Genomic DNA, 24204 nt, shown 5'->3' with positions numbered 1-24204 from the left:
AAAACAGGGCTTCATCTCCCAGCACTGAGTGCCTGGCCAAGTTATTGACTTTTGGATGAAGTCAAATTGCCGAGTGGGTTCTCTACTTGAAAAGTCCCTAAAAAAGTGGAATTCTGACATATGAGCACTGGCAAATTGATGGGCCAGTTTACCATAATCCAATGCAAATCATATTCCCAGTATCACAGTTCAGAGTTCATAAGCATCACTCAGCCCTACTGCTGGACTTAGTGGATACTGGAAATGCTGTCATTTCCAGCTTTCTTCCTCTCCAAGATAACCTTCTCTGACAGCTTGGCTAACCCTGCACATCCAAGGAATCTGGGTCATATCTTGATAGCTATGAAATCCTACATAATAAGAAACACGAAATTGTCAAGATAGAATCATTAGGATGGAAAAACAGGAACAGAGATTTGCAAATGTTTTCTTATCATCCAGTCTATCCCACGCTATCTCAGGTAGCTGTTCTCATAAACATTTTCTTAAAGGAGAGGACACTGCTTTAAAATTAGTAAGGGTTTCTATCAGAAACTTTGCACATTCAAAAATGGGATTTTCCTTCTTACTGAGATTTCAGCCTTACGCAGAATGTCAGCTGGTCTGGAGTAAGGACAACTCAAAAGCACCTTCAAGTGTAAATCTCTGACCTTTATTTAAAAACTCATTTCTAGGAAAATGATTTTTGGTGGCACTTGTTAATACACATCCTCCAATGGAAAGGCAGAATACACACAAGGGGCTTATGAGCTGTAGACGTTGTAGCTCTATACTCTGCAGCCAGAGATGATTGGTATTGCAGAATTCACAGCTGGCAGCTCCCACCTGAGAGCAGTCCTCACCAGGTGCCTGAGCCTGCTGCTGCCTTTGGTCTGTCTGGTAGGACCCCAGCTCATATGGGTCCACTGGGGCCTGGTGGTACCTTATCTGAGGAAAACTGCCTGATGTGGTCTTCTGATAACCGGGTACCTTTGTGATTTCTTTATTATGTTCCTCACCAAATGGGTTAAGAAATACGCAGTGTGACAAAGCAGTGGTAGACGGAAGTCTTAATTGCAGTGGGACTGCATACACATTGCATACATCAGAGGCAGTCCCAGCAATTTCAGAGAACAAGGTCAGCCACAACAGCACTTGTGAAAAGACTCGAGGCGCACATTAAACACAAACACTACAGGAGTTCTTTTTCTTCCAGCCTTTTAATGTGACAAGAGGAACAAAAACAAAGTCCATTGGAACAGCTGCAATTTCCAGTGACAACCAGACACAGATCAAATTTAAAAAAAGGAAAAAAACCAAAAACCAGAAAAAAAAAAAGAAAAAAGAGGGAGAGTAAATGAAGAAAAGGAGAAGAGGAATTGGAGCTGGCTACTTCACACACACAGCAGACAGAACATCTAAATGAAGTATTTCATAACACACACAACACGAGGTGTTATTTGCAGTGGAACTTGCAGTGTGTGAATGCAAGCACTAGCGTTACATACAGCAAAGAAATTTCATTCATTTTTCTTCCTTCACAGTTCTCAGGCTCGATTCTTCCTAAAAACAGCATTTGCTAACACAAGGGTGAGAAACCAAAGGAAGAAACTTCATGGAATGTATTGGGCTCAGATCTACATAGACCTAAAAACATATTCTTGAGATGTCTGTGTCCTTTGGAAAGTCAAAAGACATATACAGGAGACACAAATGGACCTAAGACTTCCATACCAATATCTGAGTGTACTCTGTTGCTGGAAGTCTCAAAGCAGGACCCAGAAGAGACTTTCAGGTCTGTAGAAAGCTCAGCTCCATGCAGCTTAGCTCCATGCCCATACGTGAACCTGACACAGGAGCTGGACTGCTCCCAGGCTCAGGGGATATCACTTATTGCACATCTCCAGTGTCACTGAATGACATCAGCTGCCTGACCAGAGTGCAAAACAACAGGCTGGGGCTTGCATTTTTCCAAGAGAGACTCTTTTGTTTGTCCAAAAGACCCATACACAGCTATTTATGAGTCATACAGCATTTTAAGGGGATTGAGGATCGTATGGGCAAGCAGGGGGTTGCCCATCCAGTCCCAAGCACAGCCACTGCTGGCAAGGTGTGGCACCATGAAAGGTGAGAGCAGAAGCAGTGCTGCACAACCAAAGTAAAGAAATAGGAGTACAACAATCAGTTTAATCTACAGGGAATACAAAGAGGCAGAAATCTTACTGTAATACCATTGGTCTTCTACAACAGTTATAACAGTGCTTTGTGTTCCTCTAAATGTCTGTTTCTGCATGCTTGGAAACTCAGTAATGAACTGCTCCTGTGGATCCCGATGCTCTGTCTGCACATGAAGACACAGTAGACCAGGTCATGTCCTTGCATCTTTTCCATGCCACAGTCCCTGGCTGAGTGGCTGGACTGGTATGCCACATATACGTGAAGAAGTCCAGTTGTCCTCAAGAAGAGGTCTTTGGGATTTAAGGCAAGTCCCCTGTCTCAGTCCTCAGTGCCCTTGTTGCTGAAAAGTTCATGAATCTGAGGAAATAAACCTCAGCACTGGGGTTGTGATCAGCTGGAATATTCCTTTTCTCTGTGGATAGTCCAGAGACTCAAAACCCCGAGACAAGGAGACTGTTCACTGTGGCAAATGTAGGCAAAGAGAACCACCGGAGGGCATGCTGGCCCTTGCGCTGCAGTGTAATGCTGACTTTACAGTAGAAAAGAAGCTGAGCCATTGGAGGTGATTGATGGAAACTTTCCATGCACAGTGCTTGGTGCCTTGTGGCTTGGGCTCAGCACGCAGCACATATCTTGAAATTCAGACCCATATTAAAACACAGAAAATGCCGAGGGGGCTGCACCCAACAACCACTTTGCTCCTAAGAACAACAGTGTGAAGCTTACTGTCATCTGGATCGTGACAATGCCAATAAAGAAATGTTGAGAGTGTTCACTGTGTCTTGTCCATGCTGAAGTTGGCTGGGAGGTGTCAGAACAGGGCAACTTCGCCTCCTAGACTTGATGTCTAAGAGGGATCACATGTGTTCTTTATTTCTTACAACTGAGAGTGATTGGAACCCTGGGTGATTAACTCAAATTCAGGCAGCTAAGCTGTAGGTATCTAAGGCTAGCTTACAAAGTTTCCCGCTGGACCTTCCTTCCTTCTTTGTTCACTGTTGTCTTTTTCCAGGCCCTGCTGTACTAGCTGCCATGTATGTTTGCCTTTCATTACTGGTCATGAACTCCCTGGTCAAGTGTCAGGGATGGAGCATCAAGACCCATAAGTAACATCCCCTAGCTCTGAAGTGACTGACCATGCGTTTTAGGGGCACAGTCACATGGGTAGCCAGGCTGACACTGACTGCAACCACCTATTACTCTTTACCTTGTCCCAGATAATCTCTGGAATATGAGGTTTACCAGGCAGACCATATGTAAGAGCCATTCTGTAAAGAAGATAGGTTTCTAAGATTGGATGATCTTTCCTGTTACAATTTCTATCTCCTTAAGAACTGAATTTCTTCCTTCACAGGAAACCAATAAGGAAACTCTGCAAAATAAGCCATGCCATTGGAGCCTCTGAGCAATGCCAGTGGAGAACACAAATAGTCAGGTTAGCTGTCAGAGCCCTGGATATGTATATATCTAAGAGTGCTTCATAAAATAAATACAAAGAAGTTCTGGCTCCACAGAGCAGCACAACAAAATAACCCTGACCATTAAATAAACTTCCCCCCACCCCGTCCCCGAACTCAATGCGGTCATCAGCATGCAGAGCCAAATAGAAAGGATGGAACATAAAGACTGTGGTGATCTTTTGTGTTGCAATACATATTTGACTGCTTCTCACCATGCAAAAGTACCAGGCGTTCGTAGAGGAAAAACACACGTTCTGGGTTGTGGTTCTCAACAGAATCTGTGATCTGCTGCCAAAGGACATAATTACATTCCCTCCTACTTTACAGAAGGAACCTTGCTGTTTTGAAGACAATCAAAAAGGCCCTAAGCTACCCATAAAATGAAGAAATGAGGCATAATAAGCCTGGCTATTACAGCGGTTTGTGATTTTATCAATTTTGTAAACCTCAGAATAAATCTATAAAAATCCCAGATGCCCATTGGAACCTAGCTGCTCTTTAAGTGCTTATCCCCAATTGACACGAGGATGAAAGTGATGCTCTTTAGATGGTCTTGTCTCATTAGCAAGGATTTGCTTCTTGTTATCTCACCCCATTTTCTGTCCTTCACCTGTCCTGTGCTGCAGGCCCATACTCAGTGTCACAGCTGTGTGGGGGTGGACATGGTGTGTGTGTGACCGCCTCTGTGCAGCTGAAGGCAGAGGTGTTAGACTGCAGTCTTGCTGGATTTCAGCATAGCGCTGCTTATTGTTCTTAAAAATAAAAGGAGAAAAAAAGAGGGTACCAAAGAAAGGTAAAAGGAAGGTCACGAGAGAAAGTACAAAAGAACCTTTTGTGTCAGAAAACATCCTGGTGAGATAAATACCCTGCATTATGTGACCATTTCTGATCAATTCTGGGCTATCGCTGAGCTTGTTGAAAGGATATAATTAACACTATCTAGGTATTTATGAGCATTAATGTGTTATTTAACAGTGTGTGTTTAAGTCTTGCTTCCCCCAAAAATATATCCAAAAATACACAGCTCACTTTTCTTCCAGGTGCAGCAATAAAAGGGGCATATGAAATTCAGAAATGGTCTTTACAGGATATCAAGTAGAACTGCCCCACCTGATGGAGAATATAATCTTATGTACAGTGCAAGCTTGCTGTGTGCATTGCCCGTGTAACAAGTTAAATGGCTATAAGTAACTGTGCTTACAGTATTTCAGTGAGACCCAAATATATAAGAAAATGAAGCATCATATTCTTTAACTATTATGGCTAAAATGCTGGTAAATTCTCAATTACCATGTTCTAGACATTAGAGAAAAAGTCTCCTATTTACACTGGATAATATGTACACATTTGGTTTGTGGAATGCTCCAACATCATATCAATTTCTCCTCCATGAAAGTCTATTAGAAGAAAGAATCTTTAGCATCATAGAAATATATAGTCCCAGTCATCAATACATTTAAATATTTGGTGTCTGGATATAAAGAACAATGCATCACCAAGTTGGTTGTAACTCCAGATAAGCTTGAATTGGTAGGATTAGATTTTAGTGCCTCTCTTAAGATATTTTAATAGTGCAGAAATTTAAAATCACAAATTTCAGTAGCTGATCACTTCAATGTGTGCACATATGTTTGCAAGTATGTGAAAATATATATAAATATAATGACATATATACTTCTCTCCCAGACCAAGAAAGTGCCTAGCAATCTGTATGCTCAAGTGAAGTTAGTAAAGGGCTTTGAAATCTCGGTTCTTCTGAGAGAGCTGAGCGCCCATCCTCAAATCCTTCAGAACTCTCTCACTCTTTAAGGTGATGACCCCAAAATCAAGACAGATAAGGTCACTAGTCACATCTGCAGCTCTGGACCCTGCTGCTGGATGTGATCTAGAGCAGGTTTGTTACCTGCCTCCCGTTCGGTTTCCTTTCACAGTTGAGCACAGTGGATTTGAGTTGCCAGGGAGTGCTTGGCAAGGCAGGCAGGGTCTCACAGCTCAGCAAAGGCAGGCAGGATCAAGGTTTGCTCTCCTGTTGGACACGCTCACACCCGTGCAGGCACACGCATGCAGAAAGCCACTGTTCCTGTCCTGTGTCACTACACTGGCATGGAGTGGGAAAGGACAGGATCCCAGTGTAGGCAAGATTAAACCCAAACAGCAAAGCTCTGCAGGGCATGTGTAGTAGCTGCATGCACCAATTGTGGCTGTAAAAGGGTCGGATACTAAAGGGCTTCATTTTTATCCCTTTGGGCTCTTCTTTCCCTCTCTGCCTCCTCTCTTTGAGGTATCGACAAAACAGTAGATAGAAAAGGACATTTTGATTTTTCCAAACATGGCTCTTTTTAGTTCTTCTTCCACGTCCACCCCTGACCCCCCTGGCCTCAGTTGCTCACATCAGGACCTGATCTCGAGTCTCTGGGAGGCGCAAAGCGAGCAGGCCACCTCCAACCAGAGCAGAGGAAGCCAGAAGGATGGGAACCACCTTTGTTATCCCTACAAAGGAGGCAAAGATTGAGTTCCCCAGGATGGCACCAAACTTGCAAAGCCCATTGAGGATGCCAAAGGCTGTTGCCCTGTGGGGAAGAGAAGCAGAAAGCAATGGTTAGGGATGTTCTTGGCATAACTACAGAAAGTCTGGATAAATTATTTTGTGAACTATAGATTGGCTTGGGTTGGAAGGGACCTCAAAGATCATCTAGTTCCAGCCCGCAGTGCTTATATGTTGCTTAGGCTGCTCTCCTGGCAAGTAAAAAGAATAAATAGTTTTGCATGTCTGTATGATTGAAGAAAATGTACATAGGGATTCATTTCTCCTCTTATCTCAACTTCTTCCCAGCTCTTGAGTTGCCCCTTGTGGCAGTCTTTGCTCTCCTCGAGGAAAGCAAGACAAACCATCTCTAGAATTTGTCACAGTCCCTCTGGGCTGTCACCAGAGAAACAGACAGAGCTCTCCTCCAAACCCTGCTTCACCCAGCAGCTGAAATCATTCTGCCTTCAAAGTACAGTTCTCCTTCACTTCTGTCTCTTTCCAACAGCTTGAAAAAGGCAAGAAGAGTCTCTTATAATATTTCTGGCAGGAAAGCACCATCTGCAGCACATCCTCCCAAAGTTTTCTACTCTGTCTTGTCTCTCAGATTATTCTGTGCACATGATTGTCTCCTTGTTGTGGAGGAGAAGACTGTCATGGCAATGAGCTGAGATGGGAGGATACAGCCTGAAGGCCAGACCTCCATGTACATAGAAATGACAGATTCGCTGTATTTTATCTGCCTGTTATCTGTGTACACCCACACAACTCCCGCATACAAGCCACCATGCATGCAGTATTATGCTTACAAATGTCTGTGCTGATCCAGCTATGCCACGGGACTGAGCCCTTAAGGTCTCATTAAAATAAAAAAAAAGGAAGAATACAGCTTGCCTCATATTTCCATCAGAAACTAAGCAGCCACAGTGTCAATAGTGAACAGGAGAAAAGCTCTGAGCACCTTTTATCCGTGGGGTAGAGCTCTACAGTGATCACGTCCAGGGCGTTCCAGGCGGCGATGCTGGCCCCGCAGAAGAGGCACTGCCAGCCGATCATCGCCGACTCGCTGTTGCCAAAAAAGAGAAAGAAGCAGCACACTGCAGAGATCAGCATTGAGCCACCTGCAGGGGAGCCAAGAGGAAGATGTTGGCACTGGTTTCTCTCCTCCATAGCCAAGCAACCGTGCTGTTGATAAAGATGGCTTTCAAGTGACAGCGCTTCACCCCAAAATGAATGAAATCTGTACGAATCCACAAGTACCTTGATGCTGCCTACCTGTCCCTGTCTGATGCTGGAAACCCGCCTGAAAATGTTCTCAATAAGCATCTGATCTTGCTGATATTCCCATTCTATAGAGGCTCTGAAGACAAGCTTTTCCAGGCAGGTTTCCAGCATCTCAGATTTCCAGATGGACCCGGGAAGAGCAGGGGGAAGTAAACAAGTCAGCAAGGAGAAAGAATCATTGTGAAGGTTTTTCAACTTGAGTTTTGAGTGAAGAGCTAGAGCAATTCACATCAAATTGAAATCACTTGACACATTTCTAGACTCAATTAGGATAATTTACAGTCGCTTGTAAGAAGCACTTGAGGTCTCTTTTAATTATAAGAACATCATTAGATTTCATGGCACATTTGCACAGGAGCCATAATTTTATGAACACCACTGAGGGAGAAAGTAAGAGCATTCATGCTCAGTTAGCCACAGTTCAGATTCAGGAATATTAATAGCTACATCACTGCTTTCTTCCCCAGTTGGGAATTTTCACCTGGAAGAAGCAAGTTTTGCAAAATCAAAACTATCTTTCACTTAATAGTTCTTTTGCTGCTGAAATATCTCCATTTGTTACCAGGAAACTAAATAACTTTCTGTTTGAGTTTTTAAAATTAATTTGACACCAACCAAAATAATTTGGATGCTGAACTGGAACTAAAATGTTTCATCTTGGATATTATGTTGTATTTTGCCAGTGCAGTGCCCTGCCCATGGAAAGCTTCCATGTAGGACCCCACGCCTACTTCTCTGGTACCTGCCCAAACTGCATCCCTCACTGCACAGTGTGGATATTTCCTCTGCTGAAGAAGTACAGGACTTCATTAGGGTCAGTGTGTGTGTACCAGATCTGACATTTGGCACAGGAGAGAGTTTAGTGGAACACGATAAAACTGAACTGAAGTCCCAGTGAGGCACATAACACAAAAGAGAAATTCAGTTTTCATGTTAAGCTGACCAGAAATAATATGTTCAACAGAGTGCTACGGGTGGGGATGCCAGAAGGCTGTTTCAATTGAAAATTCCATAGTGAAACGTTTCAACATGTCGTTCCCAATTTTTGTCCTGTACTTTTCATTCTGCAGCAGAAATAAGCATTTAGGTTTCCAGCTGTCATCTCAATTCCAGATGAAAATACTGAAATGCTGACATGTTTGTGGGATGGGCAATTTGATTCTCATTCCATTTAATTTATTTGCTGCAAACCCTCTGGTTTGTTTGGGCCTTTTCCAAATTCATTACATGAAGGCTCATTTTGCCCTCCCAGTGTAAATTCCTGACACACTGATGGGGTCATCTTCCATACTTTTACCCATCTGAGTGTGAGGCTAAACAAACTAAAATTCCCACTATAATCAGAAGAGAGACAGGTGAACTCAAAAGAGTGAGTTCACTCCTTTCCCCCTAAGTCACATCCCTGATTTTACTAAGCTCACTTGTCTGTCCCTCTAGGTATTATTCCATAGTACCTGGGAGAGCAAGATTTGAGCCTTGGAGCAAGAAATCACAAAAATTTCCAATGGAATCATAAAGCTGATAACTTAGTCCCATATGGCTAAAGAGTGACGTTTGCTTGGCTGTGACATGGTCAGTTAATCTACCATATGTTTCCTGAAGCTGCTGTAAAATCATTTGAAAATCAGAAACCCAAAAGAGGGAACTCCTGGGCTGTCAAACAGCTACAGCAAATAATTTTTGTGAATATTCATTGCCACAAGCAAAGTGTCTTATTTATTTATACACAATGCTATGGACATGAGCATCAACTCAGCAGCACCAGATGGTCCTGCTTCAGCTCAGACCCTGTGGTGCTGAGCACTGGATGAACACACAGGGTTTGACATTCAAGTCAAACTAAGGGAAAAGGCAGATGTCACCAACCCACAGTAAAGCGAGGTGGGAAAGTGAGGAGCAGGTAACTTGCCCACTGCCACAGAGTAGATCACTTGCAGGAAGAGAAATAGAACTGAATTGTTGCGAGTCACTGTCTGGTGCCTCACCCTCCAGTCTTTTTACTCTTCTGCTCCATTTGACATGGGCATGATTCATCTCCACCTGAGCCAGCTCAGCTTGCCTCCACGTGCAGCAGCACGAGGCCCTGGCCCTTTGCAGAGCCATGCTCCCATCTGACACCCACCACATCCATACTCACCGATCATCTTTATCCTCCCTATTTTGTCCATAAGCAGTGCAGAGATGATGTTTCCTGGCAGCACAGACAGGCTGCCAAGGAAGCTGACTAAGTAGATCAAGAAATCATTGTCCTCCTCAAAGTCCAGATGGCAGCCTTCCTTCTCCTTCATGAACGTGGTGTTTATCATCCTGCAGTTGATGAATTTGTGTTCATAGAGATCTGTAAGAGAAATGGCCGAGGAGTTTATCTTTTAGTGGCACACTCCTTCCAGATGCTTCAGTGCAAATACAGAGTTAAGCAAGAAAAGGAACCAATGGGAGCATCCTCAGCCTCTGGGGTATTGTTAGTGGTGACACATTTTAGTGACAGGCTTATGCCTATATGGAAAGCTAACTCAGTTTGTGAGAAAATAAATATGACTAGTTAAAAGATAAGGGGAAAACCCTCTTCTTTTTTTCTTTCTTATTTTTTGTCCCCTAGGAATGAGCCAACCATAAAGATAAAAGCAGCTAGTCTCTTAGCCTGTCTTCACCCTCTTTTTCCATCATCACCCTCATTACACAGTGCACACGCAGGCACACAGATCCCTATCATCCTTTCTCCTAGAATCTGATGAAATAATTCCTAATCACAGAGATTAGATCATGTCAGGAATCCCATTACCGGTGTTGTAAAAGACAGTAGAGATGATGGTGCAGTTTTCAAAGAAGGTTTCACTGGATGTCACGTCCTCAAAGTAGCACTCTTCAAACAGCGAATCCTCAAATCTCACTTCCTTGAATTTCATGCCAATAAATCTGTGGGACAGAAGGTAGGACTTCATTCAGTGCTTGGAGATAGTGCCTACACTGGATAACAGGCCATCCTAGTTTAATAAACAGAGTACTAATGACAGTTTTTAGGGTCACTTACAGAAAAGGTCTTGCTTGAATGCACAGCTGTCCTTCCAACAAAATCCTTCTATATTTTGTATTTTATTAAGAAACGGGAGTTTGAGGACTTTAAGAGATGGATCTGTTGGAATTTCTGGTTGTTTTTCTGTCTCTCAAAGTAGTCGTAAGCAAGAAGATGTGTTTCTAAGGCTGAGTGGACATAAATCCTCTAACTTTCAGCACTAATCTATCTGAAGAAGACATAATTTCACCCTGTGTGTGGCATTTTCTTTGTGAGCTGACCTTGTTGCCTTCCTTATTCTGCCCCTTCCTCAGGCAGAAATAAAACCAGACATTATCAGGAGTCCATGAGGCCATTTGGTGAAAGGTTTCTGACAGTTGTTTAAACTCGCAGTGATTTTTTAAGGAAGAGTAAGATTTCCTGGGGGAGGCGTACGGCCTGTAGCCATCTCTGTTCAAGGACCATTGCATATCATGTAAAGAAAACAGATTACACCAAAAATAATCAACAGTGTCAGGTGATTGATTTCTCCTCCGATGGGAAGCCTGGCACATCTGACCTGCCTGCCTGAAGGATGACACAATATTGATTTACCTGGGAGCTTTTGCAGTGACACTGGGAAGATGTATCAGTTAATGCACAGGCATGTACAGGAAGATGTAAAGAGCTAGTAAGTGCAAGCATTATTGCTTTGGCTAAGGAGGCCAAAACTGTCACCAAATAAAAAGGCTTCTAACATATACCCAGAAGCTTAATTGAATTGAGCACTTACAAGACAGTCTAGTGTGATGGCTATTTACAGCATTAAGAGAACACTGCAGGGCTTATTAACCGTGGCTACTAACAGATATTATTAATGCTCAGAATGTAACAGGAAAACTACTCAAGTCTTTTGCACTGTGCAAAAGGTCTCATAGGTTACAGCAACACTTAAGCTGTTCTGCATTTGCTCAATAATAGCCTGTGATGTATGTACTCACAAAAGCCCTTAAAAGTCCTTTGCCTGCAGATTGCTTTCTTAACATCTGTCTTTAAAAGAGTCATGCAGCAACAGCCTGGTGTTTGATGGAATTTTAGCTCGCAGGCAAGGGCTAGAGGGAAAACTGAGGTATAAATTATAAGAAGATATGCTCTGGACATTACTGGAATGCAGTCTGATCAGGTTTTGAGTTATTAAATTGGAGAAGACAGAGGCAGCAGTACAGTGATACACATCACAGTTTTACGTGTTCATCCTGGAAGGTGCTGAGCATCCTCAACTCCAAACAAAGTTAGGGAAAGCTGAGGATCTCCTCTAGGATAAGACAAAAGTCCTCACATCCTAAATTTGGCCTCCACCCACATCTCACCAGACTTTGGCTTCTCTGTAGGCAGGGGCATAGGAATTATGGGGCTAAGTTTGCACCATCAAGCACAGATCCTTACTGCAAGAAAGGTCACAGGGAGGGTGTAGGGGGTCAGGATGGGGTCCTCCACCTAAGTCCATAATCTGTACACAAAGGAAATTGAGACAAACAGCTCCTGAGGGGAAAGAAGCTACCTGGATGGGCAATGAAGTGTGCCTTCAGTTATGAAAAGTAGAATAATAAATATTTTTTGTAAGAGTGTGACCTCCTGCATAGTGCAAAGCAGCTGGAGTAGCACCCTTTCTAGGCTCTCTGCAGCAATGAGATCACCACAGTCTACATTAGGGGTATTTCCCCACTCATTACATTGGAATTTAGAAAATAAAAATGACCTGCTACACATCACTAGGATTTACACTGCTGTGGAGTTTAGAGTGACCAGGGTCAGGCTGGATTCAGGGAAGGTAAAAGGGAGGAAAACGATGATACTCTCCCAGAGTACCTTCTCTGACTTCAGAGCACTAAAAGAGAAGGTGACACATGCCTTGGGGAGATGCTGCCCAGCACAGCAGAGGCACACCAGTATAATCAGCCAACACACACTAATGGGCTGTGGGGTGGAGACCAGGGAGAAGTCATTCCAAGGGTTTCAACGCAATTTGTTACCTACAAAATGCAGCAAAACAAGTTTCTTTATGGTGGTTGGCTTTGTTGCCCAAGACCAGTAGATGTCAGTGTGTGCTAAGGAAAGAGAAGTCACCACTGCATCCACACATCCCTGGTGCACCCCTTCGGGTTGGAGATGTGAGTGTCTGAGGCAAGGTGTGTGGAAAGTGGGACACCAAAGGATAATTGTTTTGTGGAAAACTGCCTGTAGGATTTGTGGGAGGCATATTGTGTATCCAGAAAAACAATGGAGATTTACAAGTCTATGGGAAGTGGAAAAAAAATGAGCTTTCTAGACATGAGGTTTACTTTTCCAAATGCCACGTGTATGTTGGTGGATCTCATTCCCAGTTCCTCTCGCGCCCTTTTCCCCATCAACATCAATCAAACCAATTTTCTGTTCACTTACTTATCATTTCTGTATTCCCCGTTTCTATGGATCTGGTTTTCCAGGGTGAAATTAAAGGTGAAGTGTGACACTTCTTCCTCATCAAAGACCTTCACTCGGGACTCATAGGCCTCTTCTTGGAGATAGCGGATCATGTCAGGGAACCAGACAATAAGGCCATAGTAACTACAGCAGAGTAGGAGAAATATATTAGGGACCCCGGCACTGAAAATACCACAGTGCTTTTCCAAAAATCCACTTCATAATTTGGAAACCTGCTAAATTCCTATTGCAAATAAATTTCTGATGCAAATCCTTGCTTAGGTCTGACAGGACCAAGAAAAAGTCTCCCTTCTGTAACATGCTGCTCTCAGATGCACACTGGTTCGTTTTTGCTCACCTAAAGCAATGCAACTCATTTAAATTTTAGTGACAGTGAATCCTTTGCTGGAAAATACAGCAGTGTTCTATCCTTGCTGCCCAAGAGACCAGCAGAACAGCAAGAAATTTGGAAGCTTTCCCTGAAAGACAGATTTCTGCAAGTGTGAGGCTGTAGTATTCAGACTCTAAAAGCCCTCTAGTTTCCCAAAAATGTTAAAGAAGTACCCTACCTTAAGGCCATAGTAAACCAAACCACAGCCAGCATCAGCGTGTTCATCCTGTACTGGGCTGTTAAACAATATAGCACGTTGTCCCAGACCTACAAATCCACAAGAAAGAATCATTTGCAAGAAAACCCTAGCAGAGACTTAAAAGATTAATTTCTGAGTGCATCATAGATTTAATATTTTCAGCGAAAGGGCTCACTGGGGGAAGGTCAGATGCATGTTCAGGGTTAGTTCAAAATTATGTTTGTCTAGATAAATGGTTTACAGAAATATCACATGTTCAACTGTATGCAAAGGTCCTTAATCTGTTTAGTGAGCTGGTGTGTGTGATGAGGTTCCCAGACCCTCTGACAATTTTGTCTTTTCACCTATAGGTGTGGCCTCAAACCAAGCTCTGAAGCTCATTGAAAGGCAAAAATCTCAACGGAGATGGTGCTTTAGGAGGGGTAGGATAAACTCAGGTAGGGATGAAACCAAGAAGAGCAAGACAGAGAGTAAAGTCTTCTCTTGTCCTACAGCAGGAAATATTGCCAGGAGCATGTAGGTAAATAATTCCTTGTGCTCTTTACTTGCCACATAAATATAACAACAACATAGCACCTGCACTGCTATTAGTTCAGATGGACTCTCCTTTATTTAATTCTCATCCTCCTAACAGGAATAATCTGGCAAGTTTGTCCAAAGTTTTGCCTGGGTACAGGTAAGCATAGCAAGTGTGAAGGGTTAAATTAGCTGAAGACATAACGTGAGGTTGTTATAAACTCAATCTCAGCAGGAGCAAGGAGCAAGCACTCTTCTCAATCCACTGCAGGTGGTAAATTCACTTCGGCTTAGAGGAGAGGGAATCAATATCTATCTGTCCTGAAGGAGAGTCAAATGCTTGGGGCTGGGGCTGGAAGCTCTGCCATTAGCACAGCTTGACCGCTGTGCTGCTCACAGGGGCATCCCAGGGTAGTGTGGCATTTGCACATGCTCACATCTGATGGAAACTGCAATCAGCCTGCAAACAGAGCAGGCTTTTTGAGTGAGAGTTGGGCTTCCGAAGCCCTATGACCCTGAACAATGAGGCACTGAGCTCCGAGCCCAAAAGCCCCCATGGGATGGGTTTGCATCTCTTTACCTGTTTGAAGGTGGTTGTGATTCTAACCAGCCACCGCTGGTACCAAGTCCCTGTTGAGCTCTGAATTTCAATGAATTCATCAACTTGCTTTGGAGTTTTGATATAAGAAACCTAAAAAGGAAAAGAGATTGAGAGAGAAAAAGAACATTGACCCAAGTTTCTGTAATCAGTACTGGGTTTACACAGTCTTCTGAGCAGTGTTTCAGCCTGATATCCCTTACTATTTTTTTCATGAATGTTATCAATAGACATTAGTTAATTAATTTATTTACAACAAGAGTTTTTATTACACCAAGAAACCTTCCTGTCTGCCCTCCTTCCGTCCTGCCTTCCTTCTCACCTTCCTGCCTTCCATCCCTATATCCTTTTATCTTTTCTCTCTCATTCCTTCCCTGAAGTAGTTTAAGTCCATTACATCCACTTTAGTCTTTCATACATTGGTTATATGGCTGTGCACTATGCTATTTCTGCATCCTTTAGATTCCTGCTTGAAATAAGGACTGAACAACAGTAAAAATCATCTTTATGATCAGCCATTTGTATCTGCATCTCACTGTGCCCCAGGACCTCCTTCTTAAATCACAACTGGTATTTCTCATTTAACACTTTTTCAGAACTTCTGGCAGAATATCTGCAACAACTGAAGGCGTGGATGGGAATTTTTGCATCTGAAAATGCATCCAGTTGTGATTTGAGCCCATATCATGCAATCATTTCACTCCACCAAAATAGTCTGAATTTTCAACATTGAATTCTGACTAGAAACCTTAAAAACAAGTCCTGGAAAATGTTTGCTCAGTAACTTTAAATGGAGGATATGCTCCAGGAAGCCACAATCTGTTTGTAAATACAAGGAGGTGAAAATTCACTGAATAAATTTCAGAGTGTGAACGAGTGCCTTGGCTCAGCTGTGGAGTCTCTGTGTTCCTCTTATTGGCACTGCTTAAATGTCATCTCTAGGAACTGTCCTGGTGACAGCTGACTCACCACAAGCTGCAACTTCTGGCCTATCAGAAAACCACACAATCTGACAGTTTGCACCACACCAGCCCAATGTACCATCCGCTCATGCCAGCAGATGCCACTCAACTTTGACTCAGCCTCGAGGTATAGCTCTTGGCTCAGCTCAGCCTGCAGCACCATGACACCATTGGATGGAGCAATGAGCATGTTTCATGTACATCTCTTTTTCCTCTTTCTATCCGTCCTTTAAGAGCATCTGTCTTCTTAAATTTAAAAGCATAAATCAAGATCTCTTCCCTGGCTGGCTCACTGGAAGTCTACAACTGAATTATAGAAATCTGCAGCTAACCCCAGCACACACCTTTTCCCTGATTTTCTTATAAATCAAGACCCCCGGTGGGGACTTTTTCACAACAAGCAGCAGGCTAATGAGTAGTAACCACTCACTTTGCTTTCCCTGGGAGAGATTAAAGATTGGGTATGAGGCAGATGGAAGCTCATTAGAAGCTACATGAAGTTTAATCAGAGTTTGATTAGGAGATGGAAAGGAGAAAGAAGTGAGTCAGATCTCCCACATGGCTAATATCTCTCTTACTTGGTTCTAGTCTCTTAGAGCAGACCGATTAAGTGTATGCATAATTGGAAAATCACTGCTCTGAATGCTGTAGTGAAACACCAGGGATGAAGAGCATTCACAGCAATTCAGAGGATTGACTAATGATTGAAATAGCAGGCTGGCATTCAACTTGAAATGCATTAAGTGCATCTCAGAGTGCTGATCGGTGGGGGTGATCACAGTGAAAGGGAGATTCCCAAGAAGGAATTAACAGGTGCTGTGCTTCACTGGGGGAGTTTTGCCTATTTTTTCTTTTATATGTCAGTGGTTTTGTAAAACTCACCGTAAACACTCTCTCTGGCTCACCCTTGGCCCGCATGTTGGTGTCATGAACTTGCTTGAGGATCATCCAAGCTTCATCATGCTTACCCATCTGGAAGCACCAAGGGAAAGGAAAATAACTGTAGAGAGGAATCAGTTCTACAGATCAAATACACTGGAGAAGACCCATCAAGCATGGCTCTATGAAGGGCAAATAGCTGCAGAGACTGTTTATGTGCGCAGTGCAGCACATCTGTGCTGAGGGAAGGAGTTGCTCAAAAACTGACTGGGGCAGGAGGGGAAGAGATCGGGGAAGAGATGTGTGAGAAGACCTGGACTCTGTTCCCATCTCTGCTGAAGACTTGCAGAGACGGTCCTCTGTACTTCTATCAGCATTCACCTGTTACATGCCCATACTCAGAGGTGTTTCCAAAATGCCTTTGTTCGATACAAAATTTCTGGAATTCTGTGCCTTCTTCTGGTGCCACATTCAGAGGTAACCACTCACCATCCCTGAGTAATGTCATGATCTGCAGCCTCTGGGGTTGCAGCAATCTGTGCAGATTCTTTATGTGTATAGGAGTGCCTTTGCCTCCGAGCTTGTACTGAGTGTTTGATGGGACAAAGAAAGAGAGCTGGTGACACACTAGGGACCAGCCATCCTCTGCTAATGGCAGGCTGCAATGTTCACATAAATCATCATCTTACCTCCAGCAAGAACCGCGGGCTTTCAGGCATGAACTTCAGTGCTACCAAGGAGGCGATACAGGGCAGGGAGCAGACCAGAACAAAGACTCTCCAGCTGTGGAAGTGATACTTGGTTCCCATACTGAACCCCCAGCCTGGAAACAGCAAGAGCCAACAAGTGAAAATTCCAAGCAGGCAGATTGATTTTTGTCTCGTAAAGCAGCTCTGAACTTTACAGCTATGCGTGACACGGCGACAGGTTGAAAGTTTGCTATTCTTAGTAATGATGGCTTTTAGAGGCTCAGTACCATGTTCAGCAGATAATAGCAAGTGAGTTCATGTTCATTACAGAAAATGGAACATCCTTGCTCAGGCTCTGCCTTTTAAAAAGCTCCTTTTATCTCTGAGTATAGAAATCACCTAGCAATAAGAATAGCTCCATGCAGCTGTAGGCAAGTCAGAGTGGGAAGGGGCAGAGGAATCAGGGCCAGAATTTATTGCTTCTCAGAAATGTCACCAAAAGTTTACAGAGGTTAAATTTCCTCTGATCTGAAAGGCACATTAGCAGCAGCTCCTTTCCATCTCGTACCTCACACACATATTTCACTATTAATAACAGCAAGCTAGGAAGACAAGATTGTTTTTCCAAAATTGCAAAATCTGAGCTGAGACTCAGACTCAGAAGAATCAGGACTGTCATCCAGCTTTTGGGATTCCCCCTCTCCTGCCTTTTCCTGGTATCTGAGCAAGTCCTCTGACAAGGAGCAGAAAGTACAGCATTGTTCTTACGTTGTTCCTGTACCAACATACACCAGTGTAGATTCTTAAAGCAAAAGATGATTAAAGTAAAAAATAAAATTTGAATAAAAGCCTTTTTTTCCTTTCCCTAGGCTCAAATCTGAAGGGACAACAGCAAAATTGTATCCAGAAAATAAATGTAAAGTAAATACAGACTTTTTTTAAAAAAAGAAGTGTATTTATAGATAATAATAATAAAAAATCATTGCTATGCAGTAACTTTGTATATTTGTTCCAACAGTCTCTGTTGTATTGATCAGAATCAAGAGCTTTATACTGACTGCATTTTAAACACAATAAAATGAATTGATAGCTAGATAAATGTTTTTGGGTCTTTTTGGCCTGTTCCACTTTTCCTCAAACAGGATTTTTCAGGCAGCTGCTGTTGCTGAATACTGAGTGAATTAATCTTTTCCAGGAGATATTTCCTTTGGGTGTTTTCCAAATATACGCATATGAGCTGGGAGGAGGACATGAAGATTTTTGCTCTTTGGAGCACATTTCAGAGTCCACTTGGGTACAGCTCTGCACAGGAGACCCAATTCACTCCTGAGCTCGGGTAGGTGGGGCCATGTCTAACATCAAGCCAGGGGATGCTGGGGAGATGCCACCAGATACACAGCCCCAAGAGTGGTGGCACTTACCTAAGGAAAGGAATGTGTGTTGTTCTCACTGCTAGCATTCATAGCACCCAGTAATTCCCCCATTAAATTTCCTTACTTTTGATAACTGGATCACTTCTTTTGCAGTGTACTACAACTTAGCATCAGTCAATTAATCAATAAGTCCCTTTATTAGACCTTCTGTGCACACTTCAGATATCTACTGTTTTCAATACTGTTTATGCTTGGATCTGTAAGGTCTGACTAATGTTAACTTGTGCGGGTTTTTGGAGTAGTGTGGTGGGGCAGGAAAGTGGTCCTGTCAAAAGCCAAAAGCACAAAACCATTACCGTAATGTGGGATGATGCTCCAAGCCATTGCTGAAGCAAAAATACCACCGATCATCCAGAACATGCACAGCCAGCTCAGGTGCTCACCCCTCTTCTCACGAGACAGGAATTCAGAGAAATAGGCAAACACGATGGGGAGGGATCCCCCAATACTGAGAAGAAAAAACAGCACATGGGAAAAATAGGAGTTTTCTTCAGTGTCACGTGAATAGGATTATTCAGGTTAAAACAGAAGGTCACAGCCACAGATGTGGGTCTGCTGTGTCAGGACAAGGGGAAATGATTTCAAACTAAAAGGGGAGAGATTAAGACTGGATATAAAATAAAAGTTTTTTGATAAGGGTAATTCACCAGTTACACACCCGAGGCCTGAGATAAGGCGGCAGAAAAGGAAGAATCCGTATCCCTGGACAAAAGAGGACAGGAAGGCGAAGGCAGCATTGATTGAAAGTGATATGATGAGGCATTTCTTTCTTCCCAATTTATCAGCGAGGCCACCCAGCATGACAGCCCCCACCATCATTCCCAGGTAGACTATCAGGCCTAGAAGAGAGGAAGAGAAACACCGAGTTTGGTAACTCCATCCTCCTCTTTGCCAGGTGGAAATGGTTTGCTGTCCCATACATTACTGCCAGCTACTACTTGAGAGAGAAGTAAAGATGGAAATACCACTGAAGGCCTCACAAATAACATAGTTATTTCAATGACAGGCCAGTTTTGTCAGGAACCAGCATTCATATCGCACAGTGAAAGGTCTCACCTGGGCTCTGCATGCCGCTTATGACTTCTTACTCTCAAAAAAACCAACTATGAAGACAAAGCTTTTCAAAAGCAGTGCATGCATTAAAAGAAAGCGACATGCTCCCATTCCTCCCAAATGAGCCATCTCAGCTACCAGAAGCTCTATCCATTTGTGGTATCTAATTCCTCTATTTTCCGCTTTCACCACTCCCTGCAGCATCTCACCATGCAATACAGACTTACCCACATTTGATCAGACCCACATCTTTCTTTCCCGACCTCTCTGCTCACATATCTTCTGCACGTAAGCAATGGCCAGGCATAAGCAGCTTAGCATGCACGTGTCCCAGCTGTGTGCCACCAACGGTACAACAGAAGTCTGATGCCTTAACTCCACTCACCCCCCTGAGTGCAGTGACACAGAGAAGCTGTGAGAGGAGGGAGGCTGCTGCAGCATGGATAAATCTCTTTGTGTGTTACCTATCCTGCCCATGCTTCCTCTGGAGCACATCGCCTCTTTCTCTCTCTGCTTTTCCTAGCAGCATTTGAAAGGATCAATCTATTGCCAATCTGACCTGTGCAGTGCAGATGCTTCCTCTGTTACTGAGCCAACATCTTATGTCTAACTAAAGGACAACCTGCAGAAAAGAACAGACCCTTCATCTGAGCATTTCAGGAGATAGAAGAATCTACAGTTTGCCTTGATGATTTGCTCGGTAGAGTAACTACTCAAATGTTGTTAAAAAAAAAAAGAGTTCTTTTCAATTTGACTTCATTAGATCTTCTACCATGGGGTCCTCAAAAGACAGACAATTTCAGTGAACATGTTTAGTGGACACTGAATAAGAGAGAATAGGCTCCCTGTATCCAGTTCACTATACGATAGCAATTCTGGCCTAGAAAAACAAGCACTTGTCTGTAGCTTTTCTACTGAGATTTTCACCAGAAGGAACACCTGTTACATTGCCTTTTACTTTATGTGAGTAGCAGTGCAATTAATGCTAATTATTAATGCTCACAGGTCCGGGGGTATCTTTTTTCACTTATTCTATCTACTTTCAAGATTTAGCGACTTCACTGAGCAAGAATATGCCCAGGAAGAACCACAAGCTATGGTCCTTTTGCTAGCAAAATGCCTGTTGAAGCCTGCATGAGTTATGATAGGGAAAGACAACAGGATCAGATACACAGCTCAGTCTACATGGCCAGAAAATGAAGAAGAATAAAAAATTGTCATATATATATCTGTGTGTGTGTATATATGTGTGCATATGCATATATATATATATATATATATATATACAGAGAAAATCCCTGCATGGCAGATGTTCATCTAAAGCCTCTTAACAGAAAATGTCCCAGATTAGAAGGAGGTGGAAGAGGTTGTTACTATGATTTATTACAGCCAAATTCCCTGGCTGGTGCAAGGCAGGTGGTTCTGGCCAGGAACTGCTTCAGCTAATAGGGAAGAGTTGGATGCTCCTCGCAGCCCAGAGGTGGGTTTGGTACCCTGCTGCCTTTATCCTGCACTTCTCAGCAGGATTTTCAAGAGGCCAGTGTGTGGCCACAGTTGTAGAACCATCAGACTAGAAAATCTGGCCATTCTGCACTATGGAATGCACAATGGACTTCATTTTTTTGGGTAAAAAACTTGATAAAGTGATTTTTCACTCAGAGCCAATCTGAGCACTGCACACTAGCAAAATCACTAATTATTGATTCATGTAACAATGCAACCAGTAGGATGCTAAATGGTTCAATACGGTGGCTGGGACCCAGAGAGGTGTGGAGTGTGCAGTGTTTTTTTTTGAGTATCATTAGGAGAATGTGGTGATGGTTGTTACCTTTTGAAGAGATCCAGCTCCAGGGTTAAGGGTAACTCTGAATAAGCCATTATTTGCAGGCTATTCTGCAAGTAATGGAGAATAATGAATGCCTATGGGAAAGTCTGCAACAGCCTCCCATAAAATCTGTGGAAAACCAAAGAGCTGAAATTCTGAGATGAAATTTTGGGTTATGAGTCATGCAATGCTGAAGTTATAAGGAAAATATGAGACCACTGACTAGGCTTATTCCCACTGGAAAGGAGGTAGCACGTACAGAATTTTCACATTTAGAAAATTATTAGCCTTTATTGAATCTATGTGCTCCAAACTAAGACAGGAATCTTGGACATAAAGGCTGAGTTCTAGGACTGAAGAAGGTGGATGTGGGAAATGGCTATGTGTGTGCTAAGCTGTATTTTTACTATTTCAGCATAATTAGAAGCAAGCTCATAAGGGCTTTGGAAAGGAAAGGATAAAATCAAGATTTACAAAGCGTCCATCACAAGCATGAATTACTTTTGTCGACCCTTAATGGAATTAAAGTTCTTAAAAATAAGTCACATCTGGAAAGTATCACTATCAAGATATGACAAGGGCTCAAGGGAAAAATGGAAAATTCAAGCAGAAAACGTGATGAGTTAGTCCTGTATCCCTTCAGGCTGCCATGGAAGTGAGGAAGCTGATGGATCCCGGTGCAGCAGCATCTCACCTCTTCTCACAGCTCTGCACAGAGCCAGTGGCCAACGTGGGAGTTCCTACCCACTTTCCAAGCAGAGGCCATTACCAGTACAGTAACAAGAAGGTTTTTGAAAGCATTTTGACAACCCTAAAGGATTAGGATCTTCTACATCTTGCAATTCAAACTGTGATAAAAACAAAACCCAAACACTTAACAGCAGAGCATCTGTTATACAAGGATGTACTTTATGGACACCGAAATTTTGTGATTCAGTTTTGAGCTATTTAGAAGATGGATGAGGCAAGGCACAGGACTCAATAGTGCTTGTGTGATTTGAAGAAGAAGAAATCCTGCTTGGCTTATGCTCCAACAACAGCCAACATTTCCCAAAGGATTGGCTCTGGGCTGTATGACTTTTTTCCCCTTCTTCCTGAAATTTCTTGTCTGCTCTTCCTTGTAAGATTATTATTACTTTACCCTTGAATCTCACTGATCTCCTATATGGGAATCACATCAAAATGTAATTCCATTGCACTTGTTATGTTGATTCAACTCCAATAGAGAGACTCTATCTGCACTAATGGCTCTTCTACCTCTGAGAAATGGATTGTGCATGTTAAAGGCTTTCCATTTGCTGACCTGTGGGTGTAGATACAGGATGGATCTGGCTGCAGGCACTGGGGGGATTCTGCAAGCCAAAGTTGTATGTGTGAATCCACATACATTTGTCATGGAACTGGAAAGGCTGTGCATGCCAAGCAACTCAGCCCCTCCATTGGGATTGTCCATCACATTGATATCCATAGGGCCATCTGGTCTCCCCACCCAGCCAAACAAGGTGGGAAACAGCACAGGAGCCATGGCTGGGCTCCTGGTCTGTATTTATCCAGAAAAAGAAAAACCACTGATCTCTGCCAAATGGATTAGGATTTAATGTCATATCAGGTGAATTCAGGTCAACAAGAAGATGAGGCCAGTTTTATCTGCACTGATAATAAAGCATCCTCTTTGGACAACTAAAAGGAGAGATAGGGTTACACATTTGGTTTAACATGACTCACACAGACAAGCTTTAATATCTGCATAACTGCATGATTACAAACAGGATCTCTTTTTCTGTTTTTCGATCTAACTCTGCAAGGCTAAGAGTCTGGAAGATGATGGTCTCCTTAAAATATTATTATTATAATGCCATCATAAGAAAGAGGAAATGTGAGCCTGAAAGATAGACTTTACTCTCAGCATTTACATGGATATCATGGGCAAAGGGCTCACATTTTTCTTGTCTCAGTTTACTGAACTGTGAAATGATAACTGCAGCTCTAGAGCCTGGGAAATCTGATGATACAACTGTGCCTTCAGTTTTTCATATGCAGGATGTGAAAAAGTTGAAAACGTTACTATGACACCATCTTTTCTACTGGCTGTGTACTTACTGCTCTATGCTTGCAAATACAAGATTCTGTCCTCTAAGGGGTGATTAACAGCACTTGAAGTTGTATATTTATGTGATATTTCTCCAAAGAATGATGTTGTGTGTCCTTTGGTACATCAGTAAATAGAAATGTATAACTCTTTGTATGGTTGTCCGTAGCAAATACAAGAACACTCTGTTTCCAACAGGATATATTATACTGAAAAGGGATACTTTGTCATAATAAATTTAATAAATGCATTGTTATTATGACTGTTGCTGGAGAAAGCTCAGCAAAAGTAGATCTGCAAAAGGAATATAAGAAAATTATGTTGTGAAAGGTTAGCAAGCTTATACTGAATGGCTAGTTTTAAAAATGATAAAAATCAAACATCTAAAGCATACAGAGCTGTTGACGTTTTTCTTCTTATTTTTTCCTTTTTTCTTTTTTTAAATACTCCTATAATCTTCAAAATAACAATTCACATCACAGAAAAACTTAAAATACGTTTTGTCCCACGAGGGATAGTTAGGGCTAAAATAGCTGTTAATTTGCATCTGATGTAGATATGTTTATTTTCAGAACAAAATGTAAACGTTTTCTAAGAGGTGTCATATTCGTTTCACACTTTCCATGAAACACTGTGGGCATCTGTTTATTTGTAATTTTTGCATAATTTGGCCATAATTTGCTAGATATT

General features: G+C 42.5%; 1 protein-coding gene across 2 annotated transcripts in view; it reads right to left on the bottom strand.

The window, feature by feature from the left end:
- Positions 1 to 2146: 2146 nt before the first annotated feature.
- The window catches only part of SV2B (synaptic vesicle glycoprotein 2B), a 47823-nt gene continuing 25765 nt past the window's right edge, over positions 2147 to 24204 (bottom strand). For both annotated transcript variants that reach the window (XM_003209540.4, XM_010717500.3), the window contains exons 3-13: positions 19206 to 19386; positions 18844 to 18995; positions 17115 to 17248; positions 16429 to 16518; positions 14567 to 14677; positions 13450 to 13538; positions 12860 to 13024; positions 10208 to 10341; positions 9563 to 9763; positions 7103 to 7262; positions 2147 to 6187 (exon numbers count right to left, since the gene is read on the bottom strand). In XM_003209540.4, coding sequence (XP_003209588.1) covers positions 6004 to 6187; positions 7103 to 7262; positions 9563 to 9763; positions 10208 to 10341; positions 12860 to 13024; positions 13450 to 13538; positions 14567 to 14677; positions 16429 to 16518; positions 17115 to 17248; positions 18844 to 18995; positions 19206 to 19386 — 1601 coding nt within the window. In that variant the 3' untranslated portion in view covers positions 2147 to 6003. The remainder of the gene's footprint in view (positions 6188 to 7102; positions 7263 to 9562; positions 9764 to 10207; positions 10342 to 12859; positions 13025 to 13449; positions 13539 to 14566; positions 14678 to 16428; positions 16519 to 17114; positions 17249 to 18843; positions 18996 to 19205; positions 19387 to 24204) is intronic.

Source organism: Meleagris gallopavo, chromosome 12 (genome assembly GCF_000146605.3).
Source record: "Meleagris gallopavo isolate NT-WF06-2002-E0010 breed Aviagen turkey brand Nicholas breeding stock chromosome 12, Turkey_5.1, whole genome shotgun sequence".
NCBI lineage: Eukaryota > Metazoa > Chordata > Aves > Galliformes > Phasianidae > Meleagris > Meleagris gallopavo.
This window is presented reverse-complemented; position numbering and strand designations above follow the sequence as displayed.